At 47.2% G+C, this 25,894-nt stretch overlaps 1 protein-coding gene across 2 annotated transcripts in view; it reads right to left on the bottom strand.

Annotated features, from left to right (window-relative positions):
- slc22a13b (solute carrier family 22 member 13b) overlaps nt 1–25,894 on the bottom strand; it is a 56,833-nt gene that overhangs the window by 17,406 nt on the left and 13,533 nt on the right. For both annotated transcript variants that reach the window (XM_067978764.1, XM_067978765.1), the window contains exons 2-4: nt 19,371–19,474; nt 16,277–16,431; nt 332–500 (exon numbers count right to left, since the gene is read on the bottom strand). In XM_067978764.1, coding sequence (XP_067834865.1) covers nt 332–500; nt 16,277–16,431; nt 19,371–19,474 — 428 coding nt within the window. The remainder of the gene's footprint in view (nt 1–331; nt 501–16,276; nt 16,432–19,370; nt 19,475–25,894) is intronic.

The following is a 25,894-nucleotide window of genomic DNA, read 5'->3' as shown; positions in this document are numbered from 1 at the left end:
ATCGGCTGGAAAGTGTTTTGGGGCATCCACCTGAGAGGGCAGATAGGGCCTCGGTTTAAAGTCTTACTTGAAAGACGGCACCTCCAACAGTGCAGCACTCCCTCAGCACTGTACTGAAGTGTCAGCTTAGATTATGCATTCATGTCTCTGGAGTGCTACCACTGAGCCACGGCTGATATATGCTGAGAAGAATGGAGAAGAGGTATATCAACCATAACATTTTAGTCAAGACTCTAGCTTTCCAAGCTGGTCACCAAGAAAATGACACACTAGCGAAGACTTTGACCTTCACGATAGAACTGAAGCTTACAAAAGTTATTAAGTACTTTACCATATGTAAAAGAAGAAGATAACCAGAGGGCATGAGGTAGTTAACTGCAGCATCCTCCAGTCGCGAATCCCATAAGCCAGCCCAGCCAGAAACATCTGCCCAGCTGAAAAGCTACATTGGGTGAGGACAGCGGCAAATGAACGCTGCGATACACCAGACCATTCTGTACCTGCAAATACACAAAATTGGCGTTGGATTTTTAAAAATATATATTTCCATTTTTATTAATTTAATTCTCCATTCGTCTCGTAGTTTTCAATGTTAATCTCATGAGATCCTGCAAAGTAGTGGGCCTCTTGCATAAAACAAGAAGCTTTATTTTATTAAAATATCACACATAATGCTTTGGCCAAAAAATCTTACTAAATACTTGGTTGTATGCTAACCAAGATGTTAGCCTTCATAGAATCATAGAAATTTACGGCACAGAAGGAGACCATTCAGTCCATTGTGTCTGTGCCGGCCGAAAAAGAGCTATCCAGCTTAATCCCGCTCTCCAGATCTTGGTCCATAGCGTTGTAGACTACGACACTTCAAGTGCATATCCAAGTACTTTTTAAATGCGATGACGGTTTCTGCCTCTACCACACTTTCAGGCAGTGAGTTCCAGACCCAAACCACCCTTTGGGTGAAAAAAATTCTCCTCAGCTCCCCTCTAATTTTTCTACCAATTACTTTAAATCTATGCCCTCTGGTTATTGACCTCTCTGCCAAGGGAAACAGATCCTTCCTATCCACTTGATCTAGGCCCCTCATAATTTTATACACCTCAATTAAATCTCCCTTCAGCCTCCTTTGTTCCAAAGAAAACAACCCCATCCTATCCAATCTTTCCTCATAGCTAAAATTCTCCAGCCCTAGCAACATCCTTGTAAATCCCCTCTGTACACTCTCTAGTGCAATCACATCTTTCCTGTGGAGACCATAAGAACATAAGATAAGAACATAAGAAATAGGAGCAGGAGTAGGCCATACAGCCCCTCGAGCCTGCTCCGCCATTCAATAAGATCATGGCTGATCTTCGACCTCAACTCCACTTTCCCGCCCGATCCCCATATCCCTTGATTCCAAAAATCTATCTATCTCAGCCTTGAATATACTCACAGCCCTTTGGGGTAGAGAATTCCAAAGATTCACAACCCTCTGGGTGAAGAAATTCCTTCTCATCTCAGTCTTAAATGGCCGACTGCTTATCTTGTGACTATGCCCCCTAGTTTTAGACTCTCCAGCCAGGAAAAACAACATCTCAGCATTTACCCTGTCAAGCCCTCAAAGAAATGTATATGTTTTAATGAGATCACCTCTCATTCTTCTAAACTCCAAAGAGTATAGACCCAATCTACTCAATCTCTCCTCATAGGGCAGCCCTCTCATCTCAGAAATCAATCTAGTGAACCTTCGTAGCACCACCTCTAAGGCAAGTATATCCATCATTAGATAAGGAGACCAAAACTGTACACAGTACTCCAGGTGAGGAATCACCAAAGCCCTGTACAACTGTACTAAGACTTCCTTACTCTTGTACTCCAACCCCCTTGCAACAAAGGCGAACATGCCATTTGCCTTCTTAATTGCTTGGTGTACCTACTACTAACTTTTTGTATTTCTTGTACGAGGACACCCAAATCTCTCTGAACATCAACATTTAATAGTTTCTCACCATTTAAAAAAATTCTGTTTTTCTATTCTTCCTCCCAAAATGAACAACCTTACAATTCTCCACATTATACTACATCTGCCACCTTCTTGCCCACTCACTTAACCTGTCTAAATCCTTTTGCAGACTCTTTGTGTCCTCCTCACTGCTTACTTTCCCACCCAACTTTGTATCATCAGCAAACATGGATACATTACACTCGGTCCCTTCATCTAAGTCATTAATATAGATTGTAAATAGCTGAGGCCCAAGCACCAATCCTTGCGGCACCCCACTAGTTACAGCCTGCCAACCCAAAAATGAGTTTATTCCTACTCTCTGTTTTCTGTCCATTAACCAATCTTCTATCCATTCTAATATATTACCCCCAGCCCCATATGCCCTTACTTTGCATAATAACCTCTTATGTGGCACCTTATCGAATGCCTTTTGAAAATCCAAATATACTACATCCACTGGTTCCCTTTAACTACCCTGCTAGTTACACCCTCAAAAAACTCTAATAAATTTGTCAATCACGAATTCCCTTTTATAAAACCACGTTGACTCTGCCTAATCATATTATGATTTTCTAAGTGCCCTGTTACTACTTCCTTAATAACGGATTCCAGCATTTTCCCAATGACCGATGTCAGCCTAACTGGCCTGTTGTGCCCTGTTTTCTCTCTCCCTCCTTTCTTGAAAAGCGGTGTTACATTTGCTACCTTCCAATCCGCTGGGACCGTTCTAGAATCTAGGGAATTTTGGAAGATCACAACCAATGCATCCAATATCTCTGCAGCCACCTCTTTTAGAACCCTAGGATGTAGGCCATCAGGTCCAGGGGATTTATTGGATTTTAGTCCCATTAGTTTCTCTAATACTTTTTCTCCACTGATATTAATTACTTTAAGTTCCTCATTCCCATTAGACCTTTGGTTCCCCACTATTTTTGGTATGCTTTTTGTGTCTTCTGACTCTAGACGGAGGACTGAATAATGATACCCTGGAGCAGTACTGAGATGGACTGATGAAGTGCTAACTGAGCACGAATTAACCGGAAATCCTTTATTTTATATATTTGCTCTCAGGATGTAGGTGACGCTGGCAAAGACACTTTTATTGTGCATCACTAGTTAGCCTGAGATGGTGTCGGTGGGCCTTCTACAGTGATGTGGTCTGATAACTGAGTGGTTTGCTAGGCCATTTGAGAGAGCATTATGAATGAGGGTGGTAGTGTAGTGATAATGGTACTAGTCTAGAAACCCTAGAGGTTATAAGTTCAAATCCCACTCCAGCAGCCTTATGATCATTTTATTTTCCTGGTGCCAGCACAGAAATTACTAGAATATTGAATTCAATTTTAAATGCCATGGTGGATTTGAATTTACAACATCTGGGATGCCAGTCCAGTAGCAAGACACTACAGCAACCTACGTTTCCCTTTCTTTCCAATAATTGTATTTATTAACCTCAAAATTCAAATAAACACTAAGCTGTAGCTTTGGATCATACTAGCACACCATTGGGTGGATACACCATGGAACAGAAGTGCTTCTTCTTAGGTGCAGTGTACACCTTTGCCCAGGTGAGGAGCCCTTAGCTCACAAAGAAATTTGTTGGTCTCTCGGCATGTAGCTCATGGCATGCTGGTAGCACCATATGCTTTGCGAGTGAGAATTCTGGGTGCCAGATGCCCTTACAGGGCCATTTTCTTTCTCTCTAAAGCCATGGGACACAAAGTCTCCCTTGAAGAATTGACTGTTGGAGGCCTCGTCAAAGATGGACATGAAAGTAAAGGTGGTCTTATACAAGGGATAGAAATTTAAAATTTTGGAAGCATGTCTCCACTGGAAGGCTTATTGGGAATGGGTGCACAGTGACTGGAATTCTGGCCTGGCTTGGATCAGTGGTAGCACTCTCACCTCTAGGTCAGAAGGGCACAGATTCAAACCCCACTCCAGTGACTTGAGCACATAATCTAGGCTGACACTTTAGTTCAATACTGAGGGAGTGCTGCATTGTTGGAGGTGCTGTCTTTCAGATGAGACATCAAACCAAGGCCCTGACTGCCTGGATGTAAAATATCCCATGGCATTATTTGAAGAGCAGGAAGTTTCTCCAGTGTCCTGTTCAACACTTGTACCTCAACCAACACCTCCAAAACAGACTATCTGGTCACTACTCATGTTTGTGGGGTCTTGCTGTGAAAAAACTGGCTGCCTTGTTTGCCTCTAAAACAGTGACTACACTTCAAATGCAATTCATTAGCAGTGAAGCTAATGTTACTGGACTAGTAATCCAGAGGCCTGGACTAATAATTGGGAGTCATGAGTTCATAATCCCACCAAGGCAGTTGGGGAATTTAAATTCAATTAATTAAATAAAATCTGGAATTTAAAAAAAACTAGTATCAATAATGGTGGCCATGAAACTACCAGAGTGTCGTAAAAACCCATCTGGTTCACTAATGTCTTTTTTGTGGGGAAACCTGCCGTCCTTACCCGGTCTGGCCTATATGTAACTCCAGACCCACAGCAATGTGGTTGATTCTTAATCGCCCTCAGAAATGGCTCAGCAAGCCACTCAGTTGTACAATCCCGCTACAAAAAGTCATAATAGACAAAAAACCGGATGGACCACTAGGCACCGTGACACGACAGAAGGCAAAGCGAGCCCAGTCAACCCTGCAAAGTCGTCCTCACCAACAAAATTGGGAGAGCTGTCCCACAGACTAGTCAAGCAACAGCCTGACATTCACAGACTCATACCTTTCAGCCAATGTCCCAGACTCTTCTATCACCATCCCTGGGTATGTCCTGTCCCACCAGCAGGAAACACCCACCAGAGGTGGCGGTACAGTGATATACAGTCAGGAGGGAGTGGCCCTGGGAGTCCTCAACATTGACTCTGGACCCCATGAAATCTCATGGCATCAGGTCAAACATAGGCAAGGAAACCTCCTGCTGATCACTACCTACTGCCCTCCCTCATCTGATGAATCAGTCCTCTCCTCCATGTTGAGCAATGCCTGGAGGAAGCACTGAGGATAGAAAGGGCACAGAATGTACTCCGGGTGGGGATTTCAATGTCCATCACCAAGAATGGCTCGGCAGCACCACTACTGACTGAGCGGCCAGACAGCCTGAGCCAGGTGGTGAGAGAACCAACACGAGGGAAAAACGTACTTGACCTCATCCTCACCAATCAACTTGTCGCAGATGCATCTGACCATGACAGTATTGGTAGGAGTGACCACCGCACAGTCCTTGTGGAGACGAAGTCCCATCTTCACACTGGGGACACCATCCAACGTGTTGTGTGGCACTACCACCGTGCCAAATGGGATAGATTCAGACCAGATCTAGCAGCTGGCCATCCATGAGGCGCTGTGGGCCATCAGCAGCAGCAGAATTGTATTCCAGCACAATCGCTAACCTCATGGCCAGTCATATTCCTCACTCTACCATTACCAACAAGCTAGGGGATTGACCGTGGCTCAATGAGGAGTGTAGAAGAGCATGCCAGGAGCAGCGCCAGGCGTACGTAAAAACGAGGTGCCAACTCTGGTGAAGCTACAACACAGGACTACATGCATGCTAAACAGTGGAAGCAACAAGCTATAGACAGAGCTAAGCGATTCCACAACCAACGGATCAGATCAAAGCTCTGCAGTCATTCCACATCCAGTTGTGAATGGTGGTGGACAATTAAACAACTAACAGGAGGAGGAGGCTCTGTGAACATCCCCATCCTCAATGATGGTAGAGTCCAGCACGTGAGTGCAAAAGACAAGGCTGAAGCATTTGCAACCATCTTCAGCCAGAAGTGCCAAGTGGATGATCCATCTCGGCCTCCTCCCGATATCCCCACCATCACAGAAGCCAGCCTTCAGCCAATTTGATTCACTCCACGTGAAATGTGCACTGGATACAACAAAGGCTATGGGCCCCGACAACATCCCGGCTGTAGTGCTGAAGACTTGTGCTCCAGAACTAGCCGTGCCTCTAGCCTAGCTGTTCCAGTACAGCTACAACACTGGCATCTACTCGATAATGTGAAAAATTGCCCAAGTATGTCCTGTCTACAAAAAGCAGGACAAATCCAATCCGGCCAATTACTGCCCCATCAGTCTACGCTCAATCATCAGCAAAGTGATGGAAGGTGTCATCAACAGTACTATCAAGTGGCACTTACTCACCAATAACCTGCTCACCGATGCTCAGTTTGGGTTGCACCAGGACCACTCGGCTCCAGACCTCATTACAGCTTTGGTCCAAACATGGACAAAAGAGCTGAGCTCAAGAGGTGAGGTGAGAGGGTGCCCTTGACATCAAGGCAGCATGTGACCGAGTGTGGCACCAAGGAGCCCTAGTGAAATTGAAGTCAATGGGAATCAGGGGGAAAACTCATACCTAGCACAAAAGAAGATGGTAGTGGTTGTTGGAGGCCAATCATCTCAGTCCCAGGACATTGCTGCAGGAGTTCCTCAGGGCAGTGTCCTAGGCCCAACCATCTTCAGCTGCTTAATCAATGATCTTCCCTCCATCACAAGGTCAGAAGTGGGGATGTTCACTGATGATTGCACAGTGCTCAGTTCCATTCGCAACCCCTCAGATAATGAAGCAGTCCGTGCCCGCATGCAGCAAGACCTGGACAACATCCAGGCTTGGGCTCATAAGTGGCAAGTAACATGTGCGCCAGACAAATGCCAGGCAATGACCATCTCCAACAAGAGAGAGTCTAACCACCTCCCCTTGACATTCAACAGCATTACCATCACCGAATCCCCCACTATCAACATCCTGGGGGTCACTATTGACCAGAAACTTAACTGGACCAGCCACATAAATACTGTGGCTACAAGAGCAGGTCAGAGGCTGGGTATTCTGTGACGAGTGACTCACCTCCTAACTCCCCGAAGCCTTTCCACCATCTACAGGGCACAAGTCAGGAGTGTGATGAAATACTCTCCACTTGCCTGGATAAGTGCAGCTCCAACAACACTCAAGAAGCTCGACACCATCCAGGACAAAGCAGCCCGCTTGATTGGCACCCCATCCACTACCCTAAACATTCACTCCCTTCACCACCGGCGCACTGTGGCTGCAGTGTGTACCATCCACAAGATGCACTGCAGCAACTCGCCAAGGCTTCTTCGACAGCACCTCCCAAACCCGTGACCTCTACCACCTGGAAGGACAAGGGCAGCAGTCACATGGGAGAACCTTCACCACATGGACAGCAGCGGTTCAAGAAGGCAGCTCACCACCACCTTCTCAAGGGCAATTAGGGATGGGCAATAAATGCTGGCCTTGCCAGCAACGCCCACATCCCATGAACGAATAAAAATTTTTTACCTGAAACTACTCCATCTGGGACAATATATCTAGCAAACTGCAAAGTAAAGTCGCATTTAAATTCTTGGCATTGGTTAACTTATTGAGTTATAGAAAAGTAGCCTGCGTTAATTAAATATTCACTTGAATGAAAATCAAATCTATCAGTCCCAACTTTCTGCTAAGGTCTGTTTGGAATGTCATGCGATTGCATTTGCTCTTTGCATACTTTATTTTTGTATTTTTGGCTCATGTAGAGCATAAACATAGCATGGACCAGTTAGGCCAAATGGCCTGTTTCTGTGCCGTAAATTCTATGTAATTCTATTCTATGTGTTATTTGTTGAACTGCTAATCACCTTCTACCAACATCCCAAGCCAGCACAAGACATCAGTTGATAACCTTTTGGGTTTTTCAATTGCTTGGTGGCTTTGATATATTTTTTCCCAATATGAATTTTCCCAGACTGTCAGGCACATGAACATTATGGTTTTTGAAGATGAAGTCCCTCATCATGAGTTAATTCATCTTGGAAGTCCCAATTCTCTTGTATCTCAGGACCAGCTTCAAACTTCACATCTAGAAATCCTTCCAAGACCATGCATCTCTACTTTTGCAATTTTCTCTTCCTCAGTTTCTGTTATCATCTCACCGAGCCTTGCTCACAACATCAGAAGACAGGATACAATGCACATAGTCCTTTGATCATCTTTGTCATCAGTTTCTTCAGTTTCTGGTAAATAGTTCTGACTCAATTTAAGTCGAGCAAGACAACCCACTGCTGTGGGGAAGCACAGCATCTTCATCATTTTCTGTTATTATGCAAAGACAAGTTATACTGATTGAATTAAGTGAGTGTGATCATAACTGAGCTGAGGCGGCGGAGCAGACGAGCGACCCATAAAAAGGCGGGAGTCAGGAGCACAGGATCAGCTGAGGCGGCGGAGCAGAGGAGCGGCCCATAAAAAGGCGGGAATCGGGAGCACAGGATCAGATGAGGCGAGGGAGCAGAGGAGCGGCCCATAAAAAGGCGGGAGTCGGGAGCACAGGATCAGCTGAGGCGAGGGAGCAGAGGAGCGGCCCATAAAAAGGCGGGAGTCAGGAGCACAAGATCAGCTGAGGCGGCGGAGCAGAGGAGCGACCCATAAAAAGGCGGGAGTCAGGAGCACAGGATCAGCTGAGGCGAGGGAGCAGAGGAGCGGCCCATAAAAAGGCGGGAGTCAGGAGCACAGGATCAGCTGAGGCGAGGGAGCAGAGGAGCGGCCCATAAAAAGGCGGGAGTCAGAAGCACAGGATCAGCTGAGGCGAGGGAGCAGAGGAGCGGCCCATAAAAAGGCGGGAGTCAGGAGCACAGGATCAGCTGAGGCGAGGGAGCAGAGGAGCGACCCATAAAAAGACGGGAGTCAGGAGCACAGGATCAGCTGAGGCGGCGGAGCAGAGGAGCGGCCCATAAAAAGGCGGGAGTCGGGAGCACAGGATCAGCTGAGGCGAGGGAGCAGAGGAGCGGCCCATAAAAAGGCGGGAGTCAGGAGCACAGGATCAGCTGAGGCGGCGGAGCAGAGGAGCGACCCATAAAAAGGCGGGAGTCAGGAGCACAGGATCAGCTGAGGCGAGGGAGCAGAGGAGCGGCCCATAAAAAGGCGGGAGTCGGGAGCACAGGATCAGCTGAGGCGAGGGAGCAGAGGAGCGGCCCATAAAAAGGCGGGAGTCAGGAGCACAGGATCAGCTGAGGCGAGGGAGCAGAGGAGCGGCCCATAAAAAGGCGGGAGTCAGGAGCACAGGATCAGCTGAGGCGGCGGAGCAGAGGAGCGGCCCATAAAAAGGCGGGAGTCAGGAGCACAGGATCAGCTGAGGCGAGGGAGCAGAGGAGCGACCCATAAAAAGGCGGGAGTCAGGAGCACAGGATTAGCTGAGGCGAGGGAGCAGAGGAGCGGCCCATAAAAAGGCGGGAGTCAGGAGCACAGGATCAGCTGAGGCGAGGGAGCAGAGGAGCGGCCCATAAAAAGGCGGGAGTCGGGAGCACAGGATCAGCTGAGGCGAGGGAGCAGAGGAACGGCCCATAAAAAGGCGGGAGTCGGGAGCACAGGATCAGCTGAGGCGAGGGAGCAGAGGAGCGGCCCATAAAAAGGCGGGAGTCAGGAGCACAGGATCAGCTGAGGCGAGGGAGCAGAGGAGCGGCCCATAAAAAGGCGGGAGTCGGGAGCACAGGATCAGCTGAGGCGAGGGAGCAGAGGAGCGGCCCATAAAAAGGCGGGAGTCGGGAGCACAGGATCAGCTGAGGCGAGGGAGCAGAGGAGCGGCCCATAAAAAGGCGGGAGTCGGGAGCACAGGATCAGCTGAGGCGAGGGAGCAGAGGAGCGGCCCATAAAAAGGTGGGAGTCCGGAGCACAGGATCAGCTGAGGCGGCGGAGCAGAGGAGCGGCCCATAAAAAGGCGGGAGTCGGGAGCACAGGATCAGCTGAGGCGAGGGAGCAGAGGAACGGCCCATAAAACGGCGGGAGTCAGGAGCACAGGATCAGCTGAGGCGGCGGAGCAGAGGAGCGGCCCATAAAAAGGCGGGAGTCAGGAGCACAGGATCAGCTGAGGCGAGGGAGCAGAGGAGCGGCCCATAAAAAGGCGGGAGTCAGGAGCACAGGATCAGCTGAGGCGAGGGAGCAGAGGAGCGGCCCATAAAAAGGCGGGAGTCGGGAGCACAGGATCAGCTGAGGCGAGGGAGCAGAGGAGCGGCCCATAAAAAGGCGGGAGTCGGGAGCACAGGATCAGCTGAGGCGAGGGAGCAGAGGAGCGGCCCATAAAAAGGCGGGAGTCAGGAGCACAGGATCAGCTGAGGCGGCGGAGCAGAGGAGCGACCCATAAAAAGGCGGGAGTCGGGAGCACAGGATCAGCTGAGGCGAGGGAGCAGAGGAGCGGCCCATAAAAAGGCGGGAGTCGGGAGCACAGGATCAGCTGAGGCGAGGGAGCAGAGGAGCGGCCCATAAAAAGGCGGGAGTCAGGAGCACAGGATCAGCTGAGGCGAGGGAGCAGAGGAGCGGCCCATAAAAAGGCGGGAGTCGGGAGCACAGGATCAGCTGAGGCGAGGGAGCAGAGGAGCGGCCCATAAAAAGGCGGGAGTCGGGAGCACAGGATCAGCTGAGGCGAGGGAGCAGAGGAGCGGCCCATAAAAAGGCGGGAGTCAGGAGCACAGGATCAGCTGAGGCGAGGGAGCAGAGGAGCGGCCCATAAAAAGGCGGGAGTCGGGAGCACAGGATCAGCTGAGGCGAGGGAGCAGAGGAGCGGCCCATAAAAAGGCGGGAGTCGGGAGCACAGGATCAGCTGAGGCGAGGGAGCAGAGGAGCGGCCCATAAAAAGGCGGGAGTCAGGAGCACAGGATCAGCTGAGGCGGCGGAGCAGAGGAGCGGCCCATAAAAAGGCGGGAGTCGGGAGCACAGGATCAGCTGAGGCGAGGGAGCAGAGGAGCGGCCCATAAAAAGACGGGAGTCAGGAGCACAGGATCAGCTGAGGCGAGGGAGCAGAGGAGCGGCCCATAAAAAGGCGGTAGTCAGGAGCACAGGATCAGCTGAGGAGGCGGAGCAGAGGAGCGGCCCATAAAAAGGCGGGAGTCAGGAGCACAGGATCAGCTGAGGCGAGGGAGCAGAGGAGCGGCCCATAAAAAGGCGGGAGTCGGGAGCACAGGATCAGCTGAGGCGAGGGAGCAGAGGAGCGGCCCATAAAAAGGCGGGAGTCGGGAGCACAGGATCAGCTGAGGCGAGGGAGCAGAGGAGCGGCCCATAAAAAGGCGGGAGTCGGGAGCACAGGATCAGCTGAGGCGGCAGAGCAGTGTCCCTGGTTCCTTCACCTGCGGGAAGTGTGTCCAGCTGCAGCTATTGTTTGACCGCTTGACGGCTCTGGAGCTGCAGATGGACTCACTTCGGAGCATCCGCGATGCTGAAGAAGTCGTGGATAGCACGTTCAGTGAGTTGGTCACACCGCAGATAAAAATTACTGAGGGAGATAGTGAATGGGCGACCAACAGACAGAGGAAGAGTAGAACGGCAGTGCAGGGGTCCCCTGTGGTCATCTCCCTCCAAAACAGGTATACCGTTTTGGATATTGTTGTTGGAGATGGCTCACCAGGGGAAGGTGACAGCGGCCAGGTTCATGGCACCGTGGCTGGCTCTGCTGCACAGGAGGGCAGGAAAAAGAGTGGCAGAGCTATAGTGATAGGGGACTCGATTGTAAGGGGAATAGACAGGCGTTTCTGCGGACGCAACCGAGACTCCAGGATGGTATGTTGCCTCCCTGGTGCAAGGGTCAGGGATGTCTCGGAGCGGCGGCAGAACATTCTGGAGGGGGAGGGTGAACAGCCAGTTGTCGTGGTACATATAGGTACCAACGATATAGGTAAAAAACGGGATGAGGTCCTACAAGCTGAATTTAGGGAGTTAGGAGTTAAACTAAAAAGTAGGACCTCAAAGGTAGTAATCTCAGGATTGCTACCAGTGCCACGGGCTAGTCAGAGTAGGAATGACGGGATAGCTAGGATGAATACGTGGCTTGAGAGATGGTGCAAGAGGGAGGGATTCAAATTCCTGGGCCATTGGAACCGGTTCTGGGGGAGGGGGACCAGTACAAATTGGACAGTCTGCAGCTGGGCAGGACTGGAACCAATGTCCTAGGGGGAGTGTTTGCCAGTGCTGTTGGGGAGGGTTTAAACTAATATTGCAGGGGGATGGGAACCGATGCAGGAAGTCAGTGGGAAGTAAAGTGGTGATAGAAACAAAAGGCAGTAAGGGAGAGTGTACAAAACATGACCGGACAGATGGTCTGAGAAAGCAGGGCAAAGACCGAGGGAAGTCTAGATTAAACTGCATTTATTTCAATGCAAGAAGTCTGATGGGCAAGGCAGATGAACTCAGGGCATGGATGGGTACATGGGACTGGGATGTTATAGCTATTACTGAAACATGGCTAAGGGAGGGGCAGACTGGCAGCTCAATGTTCCAGTGTACAGATGTTATAGGAAAGATAGAGCAGGAGGTAAGAGAGGAGGGGGAGTTGCGTTCTTGATTAGGGAGAACATCACGGCAGTAGTGAGAGGTGATATATCCGAGGGTTCGCCCACTGAATCTATATTGGTAGAACTGAAAAATAAGAAGGGAGAGATCACTTTGATAGGATTGTACTACAGACCCCCAAATAGTCAACGGGAAATTGAGGAGCAAATATGTAAGGAGATTACAGACAGCTGCAAGAAAAATAGAGTGGTAATAGTAGGGGACTTTAACTTTCCCAACATTGACTGGGACAGCCATAGCATTAGGGGCTTGGCTGGGGAGAAATTTGTTGAGTGTATTCAGGAGGAATTTCTCATTCAGTATTTGGATGGCCCGACTAGAGAGGGGGCAAAACTTGACCTCCTCTTGGGAAATAAGGAAGGGCAGGTGACAGAAGTGTTAGTGAGGGATCACTTTGGGACCAGTGATCATAATTCCATTAGTTTTAAGATAGTTATGGAGAATGATAGGTCTGGCCCAAAAGTTAAAATTCTAAATTGGGGAAAGGCCAATTTTAATGGTATTAGACAGGAATTTTCAGAAGTTGATTGGGAAAGTCTGTTGGCAGGCAAAGGGACGTCTGGTAAGTGGGAGGCTTTCAAAAGTGTGTTAACCAGGGTTCAGGGTAAGCACATTCCTTATAAAGTGAAGGGCAAGGCTGGTAGAAGCAGGGAACCTTGGATGACTCGGGAGATTGAGGCCCTAGTCAAAAAGAAGAAGGAGGCATATGACATGCATAGGCAGCTGGGATCAAGTGGATCCCTTGAAGAGTATAGAGATTGCCGGAGTAGAGTTAAGAGAGAAATCAGGAGGGCAAAAAGGGGACATGAGATTGCTTTGGCAGATAAGGCAAAGGAGAATCCAAAGAGCTTCTACAAGTACATAAAGGGCAAAAGAGTAACTAGGGAGAGAGTAGGGCCTCTTAAGGATCAACAAGGTCATCTATGTGCGGAACCACAAGAGATGGGTGAGATCCTGAATGAATATTTCACATCGGTATTTATGGTTGAGAAAGGCATGGATGTTAGGGAACTTGGGGAAATAAATAATGATGTCTTGAGGAGTGTACATATTACAGAGAGGGAGGTGCTGGAAGTCTTAACGCGCATCAAGGTAGATAAATCTCCGGGACCTGATGAAATGTATCCCAGGACGTTATGGGAGGTTAGGGAGGAAATTGCGGGTCCCCGAGCAGAGATATTTGAATCATCGACAGCTACAGGTGAGGTGCCTGAAGATTAGAGGGTAGCAAATGTTGTGCCTTTGTTTAAGAAGGGCGGCAGGGAAAAGCCTGGGAACTACAGATCGGTGAGCCTGACATCTGTAGTGGGTAAGTTGTTAGAGGGTATTCTGAGAGACAGGATCCACAGGCATTTGGAGAGGCAGGGACTGATTAGGAACAGTCAGCATGGTTTTGTGAGAGGAAAATCATGTCTCACGAATTTGATTGAGTTTTTTGAAGGGGTAACCAAGAAGATAGATGAGGGCTGTGCAGTAGACGTGGTCTACATGGACTTTAGCAAAGCCTTTGACAAGGTACCGCATGGTAGGTTGTTACATAAGGTTAAATCTCACGGGATCTAAGGTGAGGTAGCCAATTGGATACAAAATTGGATTGACGACAGAAAACAGAGGGTGGTTGTAGAGGGTTGTGTTTCAAATTGGAGGCCTGTGACCAGCGGTGTGCATCAGGGATCGGTGCTGGGTCCGCTGTTATTTGTTATTTATATTAATGATTTGGATGAGAATTAAGGAGGCATGGTTAGTAAGTTTGCAGATGACACCAAGATTGGTGGCATTGTGGACAGTGAAGAAGGTTATCTAGGATTGCAACGGGATCTTGATAAATTGGGCCAGTGGGCCGATGAATGGCAGATGGAGTTTAATTTAGATAAATGTGAGGTGATGCATTTTGGTAGATCGAATCGGGCCAGGACCTACTCCGTTAATGGTAGGGCGTTGGGGAGAGTTATAGAACAAAGAGATCTGGGAGTACAGGTTCATAGTTCCTTGAAAGTGGAGTCACAGGTGGATAGGGTGGTGAAGAAGGCATTCAGCATGCTTAGTTTCATTGGTCAGAACACTGAATACAGGAGTTGGGATGTCTTATTGAAGTTGTACAAGACATTAGTAAGGCCACACTTGGAATACTGTGTACAGTTCTGGTCACCCTATTATAGAAAGGATATTATTAAACTAGAAAGAGTGCAGAAAAGATTTACTAGGATGCTACCGGGACTTGATGGTTTGACTTATAGGGTGAGGTTGGATAGACTGAGACTTTTTTCCCTGGAGAGTAGGAGGTTTAGGGGTGATCTTTTCGAAGTCTATAAAATAATGAGGGGCATAGATAAGGTAGATAGTCAAAATCTTTTCCCAAAGGTAGGGGAGTCTATAACGAGGGGGCATAGATTTAAGGTGAGAGGGGAGAGATACAAAAGGGTCCAGAGGGGAAATTTTTTCACTCAAAGGGTGGTGAGTGTCTGGAACGAGCTGCCAGAGGCAGTAGTAGAGGCGGGTGCAATTTTGTCTTTTAAAAAGCATTTGGACAGTTACATGGGTAAAATGGGTATAGAGGGATATGGGCCAAGTGCAGGCAATTGGGACTAGCTTAGTGGTATAAACTGGGCGACATGGACATGTTGGGCCGAAGGGCCTGTTTCCATGTTGTAAACTTCTATGATTCTAACTATTGTTCGGCATGTTCACATGCTATGAAATAAAGTAGTTTGATGGTTCATATCTGGCTCGTCTTTCCAAGTGTTTTCTCAGTTCATCCTCAGAAAGATTGGGATGTACATGAGAGCATATGTGAAAGACACACATACTTGGTTTAGATCATTAGGGGGTCCTATTGTTATACTCCTGGATTATGCTGTTGTATAAGTAGATACTGGACAGTACAGGCATGCTCCTAAACATAAGGGTCTTACGGGAGTAACCATCGCTGTTGTACCCAAGAGAGTATCTAAGGCAAGACCCTAAATTTGTAACAGATTCCCTTAACGATCAAAATCAAACTTGGCAACTTCCTTGTCTGCATACTTGAGCACAGCATGATGCAAAAGTCAGCAAGGCTATTGTTTTCTAGTTTAATGAGCAACCACTCTTATGCAAAATACTCTGTATCTTCAGTTAGGTGTGCATGTACGTATGCATGTGCGCAGGTTCTAGAGAGTTTTAACCTGATTTCTCTGGTTATGTATTTAAGCAATCATGTAGATTACCCATTAGCAACTAGACAGGATGGAACAATCCCAGAACATTGTTAAAGTGTCATTCCTAAGATGCTGGGCATGATACTGTTCTCAACCTTGCCTTTCAGCCTTCAGGTTATGATAGTCTTTGGATGTATTCACTTCAAAATTCACACAACTTTTATGTGTCTTTTGTTGCTCTCAGAGCCTACATCCATAAGTATAACCTTGTCACAGAAGAATCTTAAGCTCTCAAAATGTGCTACTTGCACATGACATCCTGAAATACCTTAACATTTCCTCTTATTCAATTCATAAAAATCTTATCTCCTACAATCCAGAGGCTTTTAAAACCCAACCCTAGCATCACCGAATCATTGCTTTGTGATTTACCTCATTGTCTCTCCTACTTGTTTTGACCTTGGACATCCTGCTCTACGGGCCTACATTTCAGGAAATTCTTCATCCCACAAACAGTGATCAGCAGTAGAATGGACTCCTGGGTAAGTAGTGGAGGCTAAAACTCTGCAGTCATTTAAGAGACAGTCAAATGCTGTTGTGAGAGAGGTGGGGGACGTACTGTCTAAATGGATAAGTTAGGATGGACGGAATGGTCTTCCATATTCATCTAGTGATCTTATGAAATAAGAAGACTGAGATGCCAATGACCAATGAAGATGCAAGCCGCAGCATGCCAATGAGGCCACTGAGAGTGTTATCTATGTGTTTTTACTCGTACCTAAAACAAAAGTGTTAATCTGCACGCCAGACATTGCTGCCCCAAGAACAAACTGCAGAGCGATGAATAAGGTGAAGGTTGGTACAAACGCTGCTCCCACACCACAGGCTAGCTGAAGAAGCAATGAAAGCAAAGTAATTGGTCGTCGACCAAACCTACAGAAAAGAAGGGGACATGTTATTAAATGTGTGTAATGGCCATCTTGTAGCAAAGTCCTATCTTCTCAAGGATACCAGCTGTAGTAGTATTGTAGCTTCCTCGTAAACACTCGGGGATGAATCCCAGTCTTGACTGTCATTCCAGTTCAAACACTCTCTCTGCTGGATTACCAAGTGGAATTACTAATGACAGTGATGTCTTTTTGGGTGTGGATGAGGAGAAGAGACAAAAATAATCAGGGAGATCCCACTTGGCTGAAGTGTAGTATCTGATGGCCAATAGCATAGACACTGATCATGAAGGTGCTGCAGAAGGGATGTAAGATGATGGGAAAGAGTCAGATATTAAAAATAGGGACACTGACAAGCGTTCTGAGAGTCTGAATAAGAGTGGCCTCTCATGAAACTAGAAAACATTCGCCTTGCTGACCCTTGCATCAAGCAGTGCTCAGATATGCAGACAAGGAAGTTCCCAAGTTCGATTCATGGTCTGTGCTGAGCCAGCTGGGGCAACACTAGGGATGCTATTATTAACCTTCATCTCTTATCAGGGGTCATAGATGAAGGATGGGCAAGGTGCTGGAAGACCAATGACATTCTTAGAACCATGGCCCCTGTGAGAGTCAGTGTCTTTGGGGGTGGAGAAAAGGGGAGAAAATGTTTGCACCTTTCCTGGGCACATAGAAAAAAAATAACAGTGGCCTGGAATTTTCTCGGAACTACTTCTGCTCTGCCACCGTAATTTCACCAGAAGTGCGATGGAAACCCCACTTACATGCATAAATCCAGCCAATGCGCTTGTGGAAATAGATCTAACAGAACAGAAGGAAGGCTCCTCTACATAGAGACAGCAAGCGAGAAACCCAAGTGGAAGGGATCTCAAAGCTTCACATGGTGTACTCTTTAGAGATGAATTACACAGCAGTGGGAGTTGGGCACAGGTCACCATCCAACCTTTTTGATACAGTGAATGGAGTGGCCAATAGGAAAATTAAGGAGCGTGGAAATAGGATTAAATGGTAACACTATTTGTTGGATGAGGAAGCCATCACTTAAATAGCCGCTCAAAACATTATTTCTTATGAAGGCAATGAGAAATGAATTGTATAATGGTGGTTTAACCATGTCCCATTTCAATAAAGGAATACAGTATTCATGAAATGGTGTCTTTATTTTAATTTTGCTTGCAAAGGGAGAGGACCCATGCATTGTTTATCACCGCAGTGATGGTATGTGAGTTCTACAGTCATATTTTGTTGGTGATGAATGAAAAAGAGGATTATCAAATTACCCATTTACATTGCTTACTTATCTCTTTACTTTGGGAATATAGAATCACAGGATCATACAACACAGAAAGAGGCCATTCAGCCCATCGTGCCTGTACCAGCTCTTTGAAAGAGCTATTCAATTAGTCCCACTCCCTGCTCTTTCCCCATAGCCCTGCAAATTTTTCCTATTCATGTATATATCCAATTCCGTTTTGAAAGTTACTATTTAATCTGCTTCCACCAACCTTTTTCAGGCAGTGCAGTCCAGATCATATAGTATTGTTTACCCTTTGTTGTCACTTCTTTTAATCTTTACATGTTTTATACTCAAGGCAGCCTGAGAGCAGATATTTTGGTGTTCAATGCCCCTTTTGTAACTTCAGATCCAATGACAACATGAGAGCCCACTATCTCTATTCCATCCGCCAATCCCCTTGAATTTAGTCATCTTTAACCCAATATCCTTATTTATAATCTGTGCCTAACTCACAGGATTTAGGTAAGTAGGACGTACCCCCATGAGAAGAAAGTGTGCACTCAATTTTGGGCAAACATATATTCTACTTGTGTCGATCTATCAGTAGTTTGGTTTGGAGATATAAGCCTGATGATGGGTTTCCATGCACATCTGACACACAGCTGACTAAAAAAAACACCACTATTCATCCACCATTCCCAATTAATCCAACCACCCCATCTATCCACCATTCCCATTCAGTCTAACCTCCCCATTTAATACACTGTCTCAGCTTAATCTACTGTCCCCATTCATAATGCTATTTGAGTGCAACCTCACAATGTCACGCCAAGGGAGCTGTGCAAAAGAGAAGATTTTCCTCTTAATTCACTTATACTTGCCTGAGTGCAGCACATACAAGCTCGACACCATCCAGGATAAATCAGCTTGATTGGCACCCCATCCACCACCCTAAACATTCACTCCCTTCACCACCAGCGCACAGTGGCTGCAGTGTGTACCATCTACAGGATGCACTGCAGCAACTCGCCAAGGCTTCTTCGACAGCACCTCCCAAACCGACGACCTCTACCACCTAGAAGGACAACAGCAGCAGGCACGTGGGAACAACACCACCTGCACGTTCCCCTCCAAGTCACACACCATCCTGACTTGGAAATATATCGCCGTTCCTTCACCGTCACTGGGTCAAAATCCTGGAACTCCCTACTTAACAGCACTGTGGGGGAACCTTCACCACACGGATTGCAGCGGTTCACCACCACCTTCTTAAGGGCAATTAGGGATGGGCAATAAATGCTGGCCTTGCCAGCGACGCCCACATCCCATGAACGAATAAAAAAAAAAGAGCAAAATCAGACAGGGAGGATTGCACGCTCATAAAGGACCCCTCCTGATTTTGTACCTATTTAAATTTAATCAAAGATCCTTTGGGCCTCAAAACAGATATGTTCTTCATCCTGCCCCATTTCCCTCTATGTGCTGCGCCCAAGCAATTCTTTACCCCAAGCACAATAAGAAGAAAATCTGTCCCAAAATATCTACAATAAGGCTGCCTGTTCTAATGGACAAAACAGATAATAAGGCCAATTCTGTGAACTATACCTCCTGTTTAAGACAGTACTCCATTCTGAGGTTACAAATGGCCAATATAATGCTTGTACAGTATTTAAATGGTTGGTTCTTACCTGTCTGCTAGGGGACCAAACAACAGGGCTCCAACAAAAAGTCCAAACATGGAAATGGAACGCGAGAGCTGATTTAACCAACTGTCATCACAAACCAGATTAAACTGGAGAGATAAAAACAATCCTAGTTAGAAACAAGGGCTGCGTCAACAGAGGAGGGAAGTGATGAAGAGTGTCCTAATTAGCGAAACTTATTTTCACTGAAAAAGACTGGAGGGGAAAAGAGAATGATTGTTTAAAAAACAAATTAAAGGGCATGGATAATGTAGAAGCAAACAAACTATTTTCCTTGGACGACAAGCATAGAACAAGAAGGACCAAGTACAAAATTCACAAGCCTTGAGCAAGGCCAGAGATTAGACAAACCTTTGTCCCCACCATTAAATGGGAGCCACTTCCTTATTAGTGGAGAAGGGAGAGTTACTTGGATATAACTTGACTGGAAATTTCCTCAAAGCCTCTCCTGGTCTGCTGCATTAATTGGGTTTCCGCCACACTGGTGGCGAAGTTATGGCAGTGGACCTCAGACGAAATTCACCGCCTTAAAATAGGGGATCATCAGGAGCGGTGGGGGACTGAAGGGTTCATGATAATCATACAGGGACTCTGGATGGAGTAAAGCTGATGCGCCAAATGGCTTTTTCTCTCTGCGGTCTTTATGGTTTTAGATAAAGGTTGGCAGTACTGAAAGTAGAAAGTCACCCAGTCCGGATGGGTTGCATCCTAAATTACTGAGGGAAGTAAGGCCTCCAACAACCACTACCATCCTCCTTTGTGCTAGGTATGACTCCAACCAATGGAGAGTTTTCCCTCTGATTCTCATTGACTTCAATTTTACAAGGGCGCCTTGGTGCAACACTCGGTCAAATGCTGCCTTGATGTCAAGGGCAGTCACTCTCACCTCACCTCTGGAATTCAGCTCTTTTGTCCATGTTTGGACCAAGGCTGTAATGAGGACTGGAGCCAAGTGGTCCTGGCAGAACCCAAACTGGGCAGGTTATTGGTGACTAAGTGCCACTTGATAGCACTGTCGACAACACCTTCCATCACTTTGCTGGTGATTGAGAGTAGTCTGATGGGGCCGTAATTGGATTTATCCTGCTTTTTGTGGACAGAAAAATACCTGGGCAATTTTCCACTTTGTCGGGTAAATGCCAGTGTTGTAGCTGTACTGGAACAGCTTGGCTAGAGGCGCGGCTAGTTCTGGAGCACAAGTCTTCAGCACTATAACCGGGATATTGTCGGGGCCCATAGCCTTTGCTGCATCCAGCACACTCAGCCATTTCTTGATATCACGTGGAGTGAATCGAATTGGCTGAAGGCTGGCTTCTGTGGAGATCTCGGGAGGAGGCCGAGATGGATCATCCACTCAGCACTTCTGGCTGAAGATGGTTGCAAATGCTTCAGCCTTGTCTTTTGCACTTATGCGCTGGGCTCGGCTATCATTGAGGATGGGGATTTTCACGGAGCCTCCTCCTCCCGTTAGTTGTTTAATTGTCCACCAACATTCACGACTGGCTGTGGCAGGACTGCAGAGCTTTGATCTGATCCGTTGGTTGTGGGATCGCTTAGCTCTGTCTATAGCATGCTGCTTCCTCTGTTCAGTGTACATGTAGTCCTGTGTTGTAGCTTCAACAGGTTGGCACCTCATTTTTAGTTACACCTGATGCTGCTACTGGCATTTTTTATTATTCATTCATGGGATGTGGGCGTTGCTGGCAAGGCTAGCATTTATTGCCCATCCATAATTGCCCTTGAGAAGGTGGTGGTGAGCTGCTTCTTGAACCGCTGCAGTCCGTGTGGTGAAGGTACTCCCACAGTGCTGTTAGGTAGTGAGTTCCAGGATTTTGACCCAGCGACGATGAAGGAACAGCGATATATTTCCAAGTCGGGATGGCATGTGACTTGGAGGGGAATGTGCAGGTGGTGGTGTTCCCATGTGCCTGCTGCCCTTGTCCTTCTAGGGGGAAGAAGTCGCGGGTTTGGGAGGTGCTGTCAAATAAGCTTTGGCGAGTTGCTGCAGTGCATCCTGTGGATGGTACACATTACAGCCACTGTGCGCCGGTGGTGAAGGGAGTGAATGTTTAGGGCGGTGGATGGGGTGTCAATCAAGCGGGCTGCTTTGTCCTGGATGGTGTCGAGCTTCTTGAGTGTCGAATGGAGCTGCATTCATCCAGGCAAGTGGAGAGTATTTCATCACACTCCTGACTTGTGCCTTGTAGATGGTGGAAAGGCTTTGGGGAGTTTGGAGGTGAGCACTCGCCGCAGAATACAGAGCCTCTGAGCTGTCCTTGTAGCCACAGCATTTATTGCCATTGCCTGGCACTTCTGTGGCGTGAATGTTGCTTGTCATTTATCAGCCCAAGCCTGGATGTTGTCCATGGTCTTGCTGCATATGGGCACGGACTGCTTCATTATCTGAGGGGTTGCGAATGGAACTGAACACTGCAATCATCAGCGAACATCCCCACTTCTGACCTTATGATGGAGGGAAGATCATTGATGAAGCAGCTGAAGATGGTTGGGCCTTGGACATTGCCCTGAGGAACTCCTGGAGCAAAGTCCTGGGGCTGAGATGATTGGCCTCCAACAACTACTACCATCTTCCTTTATGCTAGGTATGACTCCAGCCTCTGGAGAGTTTTCCCTCTGGTTCCCATTGACTTCAATTTTACTAGGGCTGCTTGGTGCCACACTCGGTCAAATGCTGCCTTAATGTCAAGGGCAGTCACTCTCACCTCACCACTGGAATTCAGCTCTTTTATCCATGATTGGACTAAGGCTGTAATGAGGTCTGGAGCCAGGTGGTCCTGGTGGAACCCAAACTGAGCATCGGTGAGCAGGTTATTGATGAGTAAGTGCCACTTGATAGCACTGTCAATGACACCTTCCATCACTGATGATTGAGAGTAGGCTGATGGGACGGTAATTGGCCAGATTGGATTTGTCCTGCTTTTTATGGACAGGACATACCTGGGCAATTTTCCACTTTGTCGGGTAGATGCCAGTGTTGTAGCTGTACTGGAACAGCTAGGCTCGAGGCGCGGCTAGTTCTGGAGCACAAGTATTCAGCACTACAGCCAGGATGTTGTCAGGGCCCATAGCCTTTGGTGTATCCAGTGCACTCAGCCATTTCTTGATATCACGTGGAGGGAATTGAATTTGATAAAGACTGGCTTCTGTGATGGTGGGGATATCGGGAGGAGGCCGAGATGGATCATCCACTCGGCACTTCTGGCTGAAGATGGTTGCAAATGCTTCAGCCTTGTCTTTTGCACTCACCTGCTAGGCGCTGCCATATCATTGAGGATGGGGATGTTCACGGAGCCTCCTCCTCCTGTTAGTTGTTTAATTGTCCACCACCATTCATGGCTGGGTGTGATAGGACTGCAGAGCTTTGATCTGATCCATTGGTTGTGGGATCGCTTAGTTCTGTCTATAGCATGCTACTTCTGAGGTTTAGCATGCATGCAGTTCTGTGCTGTAGCTTCACCAGGTTGGCATCTCATTTTTAGGTACGCCTGGTATAGCTCCTGGCATGCTCTTCTACACTCCTCATTGAACCAGGGTTGATCCCCTAGCAGAGTGAGGGATATGCTGGGTCAAAAGGTTACAGATCGCGCTGGAATACAATCCTGCTGCTCCTGATGGCCCACAGCACCTCTTGGATGCCCAGTTTTGAGCTGCTAGATCTGTTCTGAATCTATCCCATTTAGCACGGTGGTAGTGCCACACAACACAATGGATGGTGTCCTCAGTGTGAAGACGGGACTTCATCTCCACAAGGACTGTGCAGTAGTCACTCCAACCAATACTGTCATGAATAGATGCATCTGCGACAGGTAGATTGTGTGGTCGAGATCGAGTAGGTTTTTCCCTTGTGTTGGTTCTCTCACCACCCGGCACAGGCCCAGTCTGGCAGCTATGTACTTCAGGACTCGGCCAGCTTGGTCAGTAGTGGTGCTACCGAGCCACTCTTGATGATGGACATTGAAGTCCCCCACACAGAGTACATTCTCTGCCCTTGCTACCCTCAGTGTTTCCTCCCAGTGGTGCTCAACATGGAGGAGGACTGATTCATCAGCTGAGGAAGGGCGGTAGGTGGTAATGACCTGATGCCATGAGAATTCATGAGGTCCAGCATCAATGTTGAGGACTCCCAGGGCCTCTCACTCCTGACTGTATAGCAACCTCTGGTGGGTCTGTCTTGCTGGTGGGACAGGACATACCCAGGGTTGGTGATGGAGGAGTTTGGGACGTTGGCTGAAAGGTACAATTCTGTGAGTATGGCTATGTCAGGCCGTTGCTTGACTAGTCTGTGGGACAGCTCTCCCAATCTTGACACAAGTCCCCAGATGGGATGAGCACTTGAAATGCCATAGCATACAAGGCTACGGACCAAATGCTGGAATATGGGATTAGACAGGGCTGATGGCCGGCGCGGACACGATGGGCCGAAGGGCCTCTATCCGTGCTGTATAACTCTATGACTCTATGACTCTATGTTAGCGAGGAGGTCTTTGCAGGTTCGACTGGTCTTTGTCACGACCGATGCCAGGTGGTCCATCCGGTTTTATTCATATTATGATTTTTGTAGTGGGATTGTACAATGAGTGACTTGCCAGGCCATTTCAAAAGGCAGTTAAGAATCAATTACGTTGCTGTGGGTCTTGAGTCACGTATTGGCCAGAACAGGTAAGGATGGCAGGTTTCCTTCCTTAAACGACATTAGTGAACCTGATGGGTTTTTACGACAATCCAATAGTTTTATGGTCACCAATACTGATACTAGCTTTTTATTCCAGATTTTATTTAATTAACTGAATTTAAATTCCCCAGCTGCCATGGCTGGATTTGAACTCATATCTCCGGATTATTAGTCCAGGCTTCTAGTCCAGTAACACAACCACTATGCTACTGTATCCATACCCATAGACAGACTGGTGACATGGGCAGACATATGGCAGATGAAATTTAACGCAGAGAAGTAAATACGAACATACAAATTAAGAGCAGGAGTAGACCATTCGGCCCCTCGAGCCTGCTCTGCCATTTGATAAGATCATGGCTGATCTGATTGTGACCTCAACCCTACTTTCCCGTCTACCTACTATAACCTTTGACTCCCTTGTTAATCAGGAATCTATCTAACTCAGCCTTAAAAATATTCAATGACCCTGTCTCCACCGCTCTCTGGGGAAGGGAGTTCCACAGACTCACGACCATCTGAGAGAAAACATTTCTCCTCATCACCATCTTAAATGGGAGACCCATTATTTTTAAACTGTGGCCCATAGTTCTAGTCTCTCCCACAAGGGAAACATCCTCTCAGCATCTACCCCTTCAAGTCCCCTCAGGATCTTACATGTTTCAATAAGATCACCTCTCATTCTTCTAAGCTCCAACATATACAGGCCAACTTGTCCAACCTTTCCTCATAAGATAACCCCCTCATCCCAGGAATCAGTCGAGTGAACCTTCTTTGAACCGCCTCTAAAGCAATTCTGTTCTTTCTTAAATAAGGATCCCCTTTATCCACATTGCTTGTTATTTCCTCAAAGAACTCTAATAAATTAGTCAAACGCGATTTCCCTTTCACAAAGCCGTGTTGACTCTGCCTGATTGCACTGAGATTTTCTAAGTGCCCTGCTATAACCTCCTTAATAATAGATTCTAGCATTTTCCTTATGACTGATGTTAAGCTAACTGGCCTGTAGTTTCCTGCTTTCTGTCTCTCTCCTTTCTTGAATAGAGGAGTTACATTCGCTATTTTCTAATCTGATGGGAGCCTTCCAGAATCTAGGGAATTTTGGAAAATTAATTCCAATACGTCTACTATCTCTGCAGCCACTTCTTTTAAGACCCTCGGATGAAGTCCATCAGGACCTGGGGACTGGTCAGCTTTTAGTTCTAATATTTTTTTCAGAACCCTTTCCCTGGTGACTGTAAATGTTTTAAGTGCCTCCCTCCCTTTCACTTCTCGATTAATAATTATTTCTGGCATGTTATTTGTATCCTTTACACTGAAGACGGATGCAAAATATCTGTTCAATTCATCCACCATTTCCTTATTCTCCATTATTAATTCCCCAGACTCACTCTCTAGAGGACCAGTGCTCACTTTACTTACTCTTTTCCTTTTTAAATACCTGCAGAAACTCTTACTATCTGTTTTTATATTTCTAGCTAGCTTTCTCTCGTGTGAAATGATACATTTTGGAAGGAAAAATTATGAGAGCAAATATAAAAAAAATGGTACAATTTTAAAGGGGGTGCAGGAACAGAGACCTGCGGGTGTATGAACGCAAAATCTTTGAAGGTGGCAGGACAAGTTGAGAAGGCTGTTCAAAACACATATGGGATCCTTGGCTTTATTAATATAGTCAGAGTACAAAAGCATGGAAGGTATGCTTAACCTTCATAAAACACTGGTTAGGCCTGGGAGTATTGCGTTCAATTCTGGGCACCACCCTTTAGGAAGGATGTCAAGGCCTTAGAGACAGTGCAGAAGAGATTTACTAGAA

This window comes from Heptranchias perlo, chromosome 3 (genome assembly GCF_035084215.1).
Source record: "Heptranchias perlo isolate sHepPer1 chromosome 3, sHepPer1.hap1, whole genome shotgun sequence".
Lineage (NCBI taxonomy): Eukaryota > Metazoa > Chordata > Chondrichthyes > Hexanchiformes > Hexanchidae > Heptranchias > Heptranchias perlo.
This window is presented reverse-complemented; position numbering and strand designations above follow the sequence as displayed.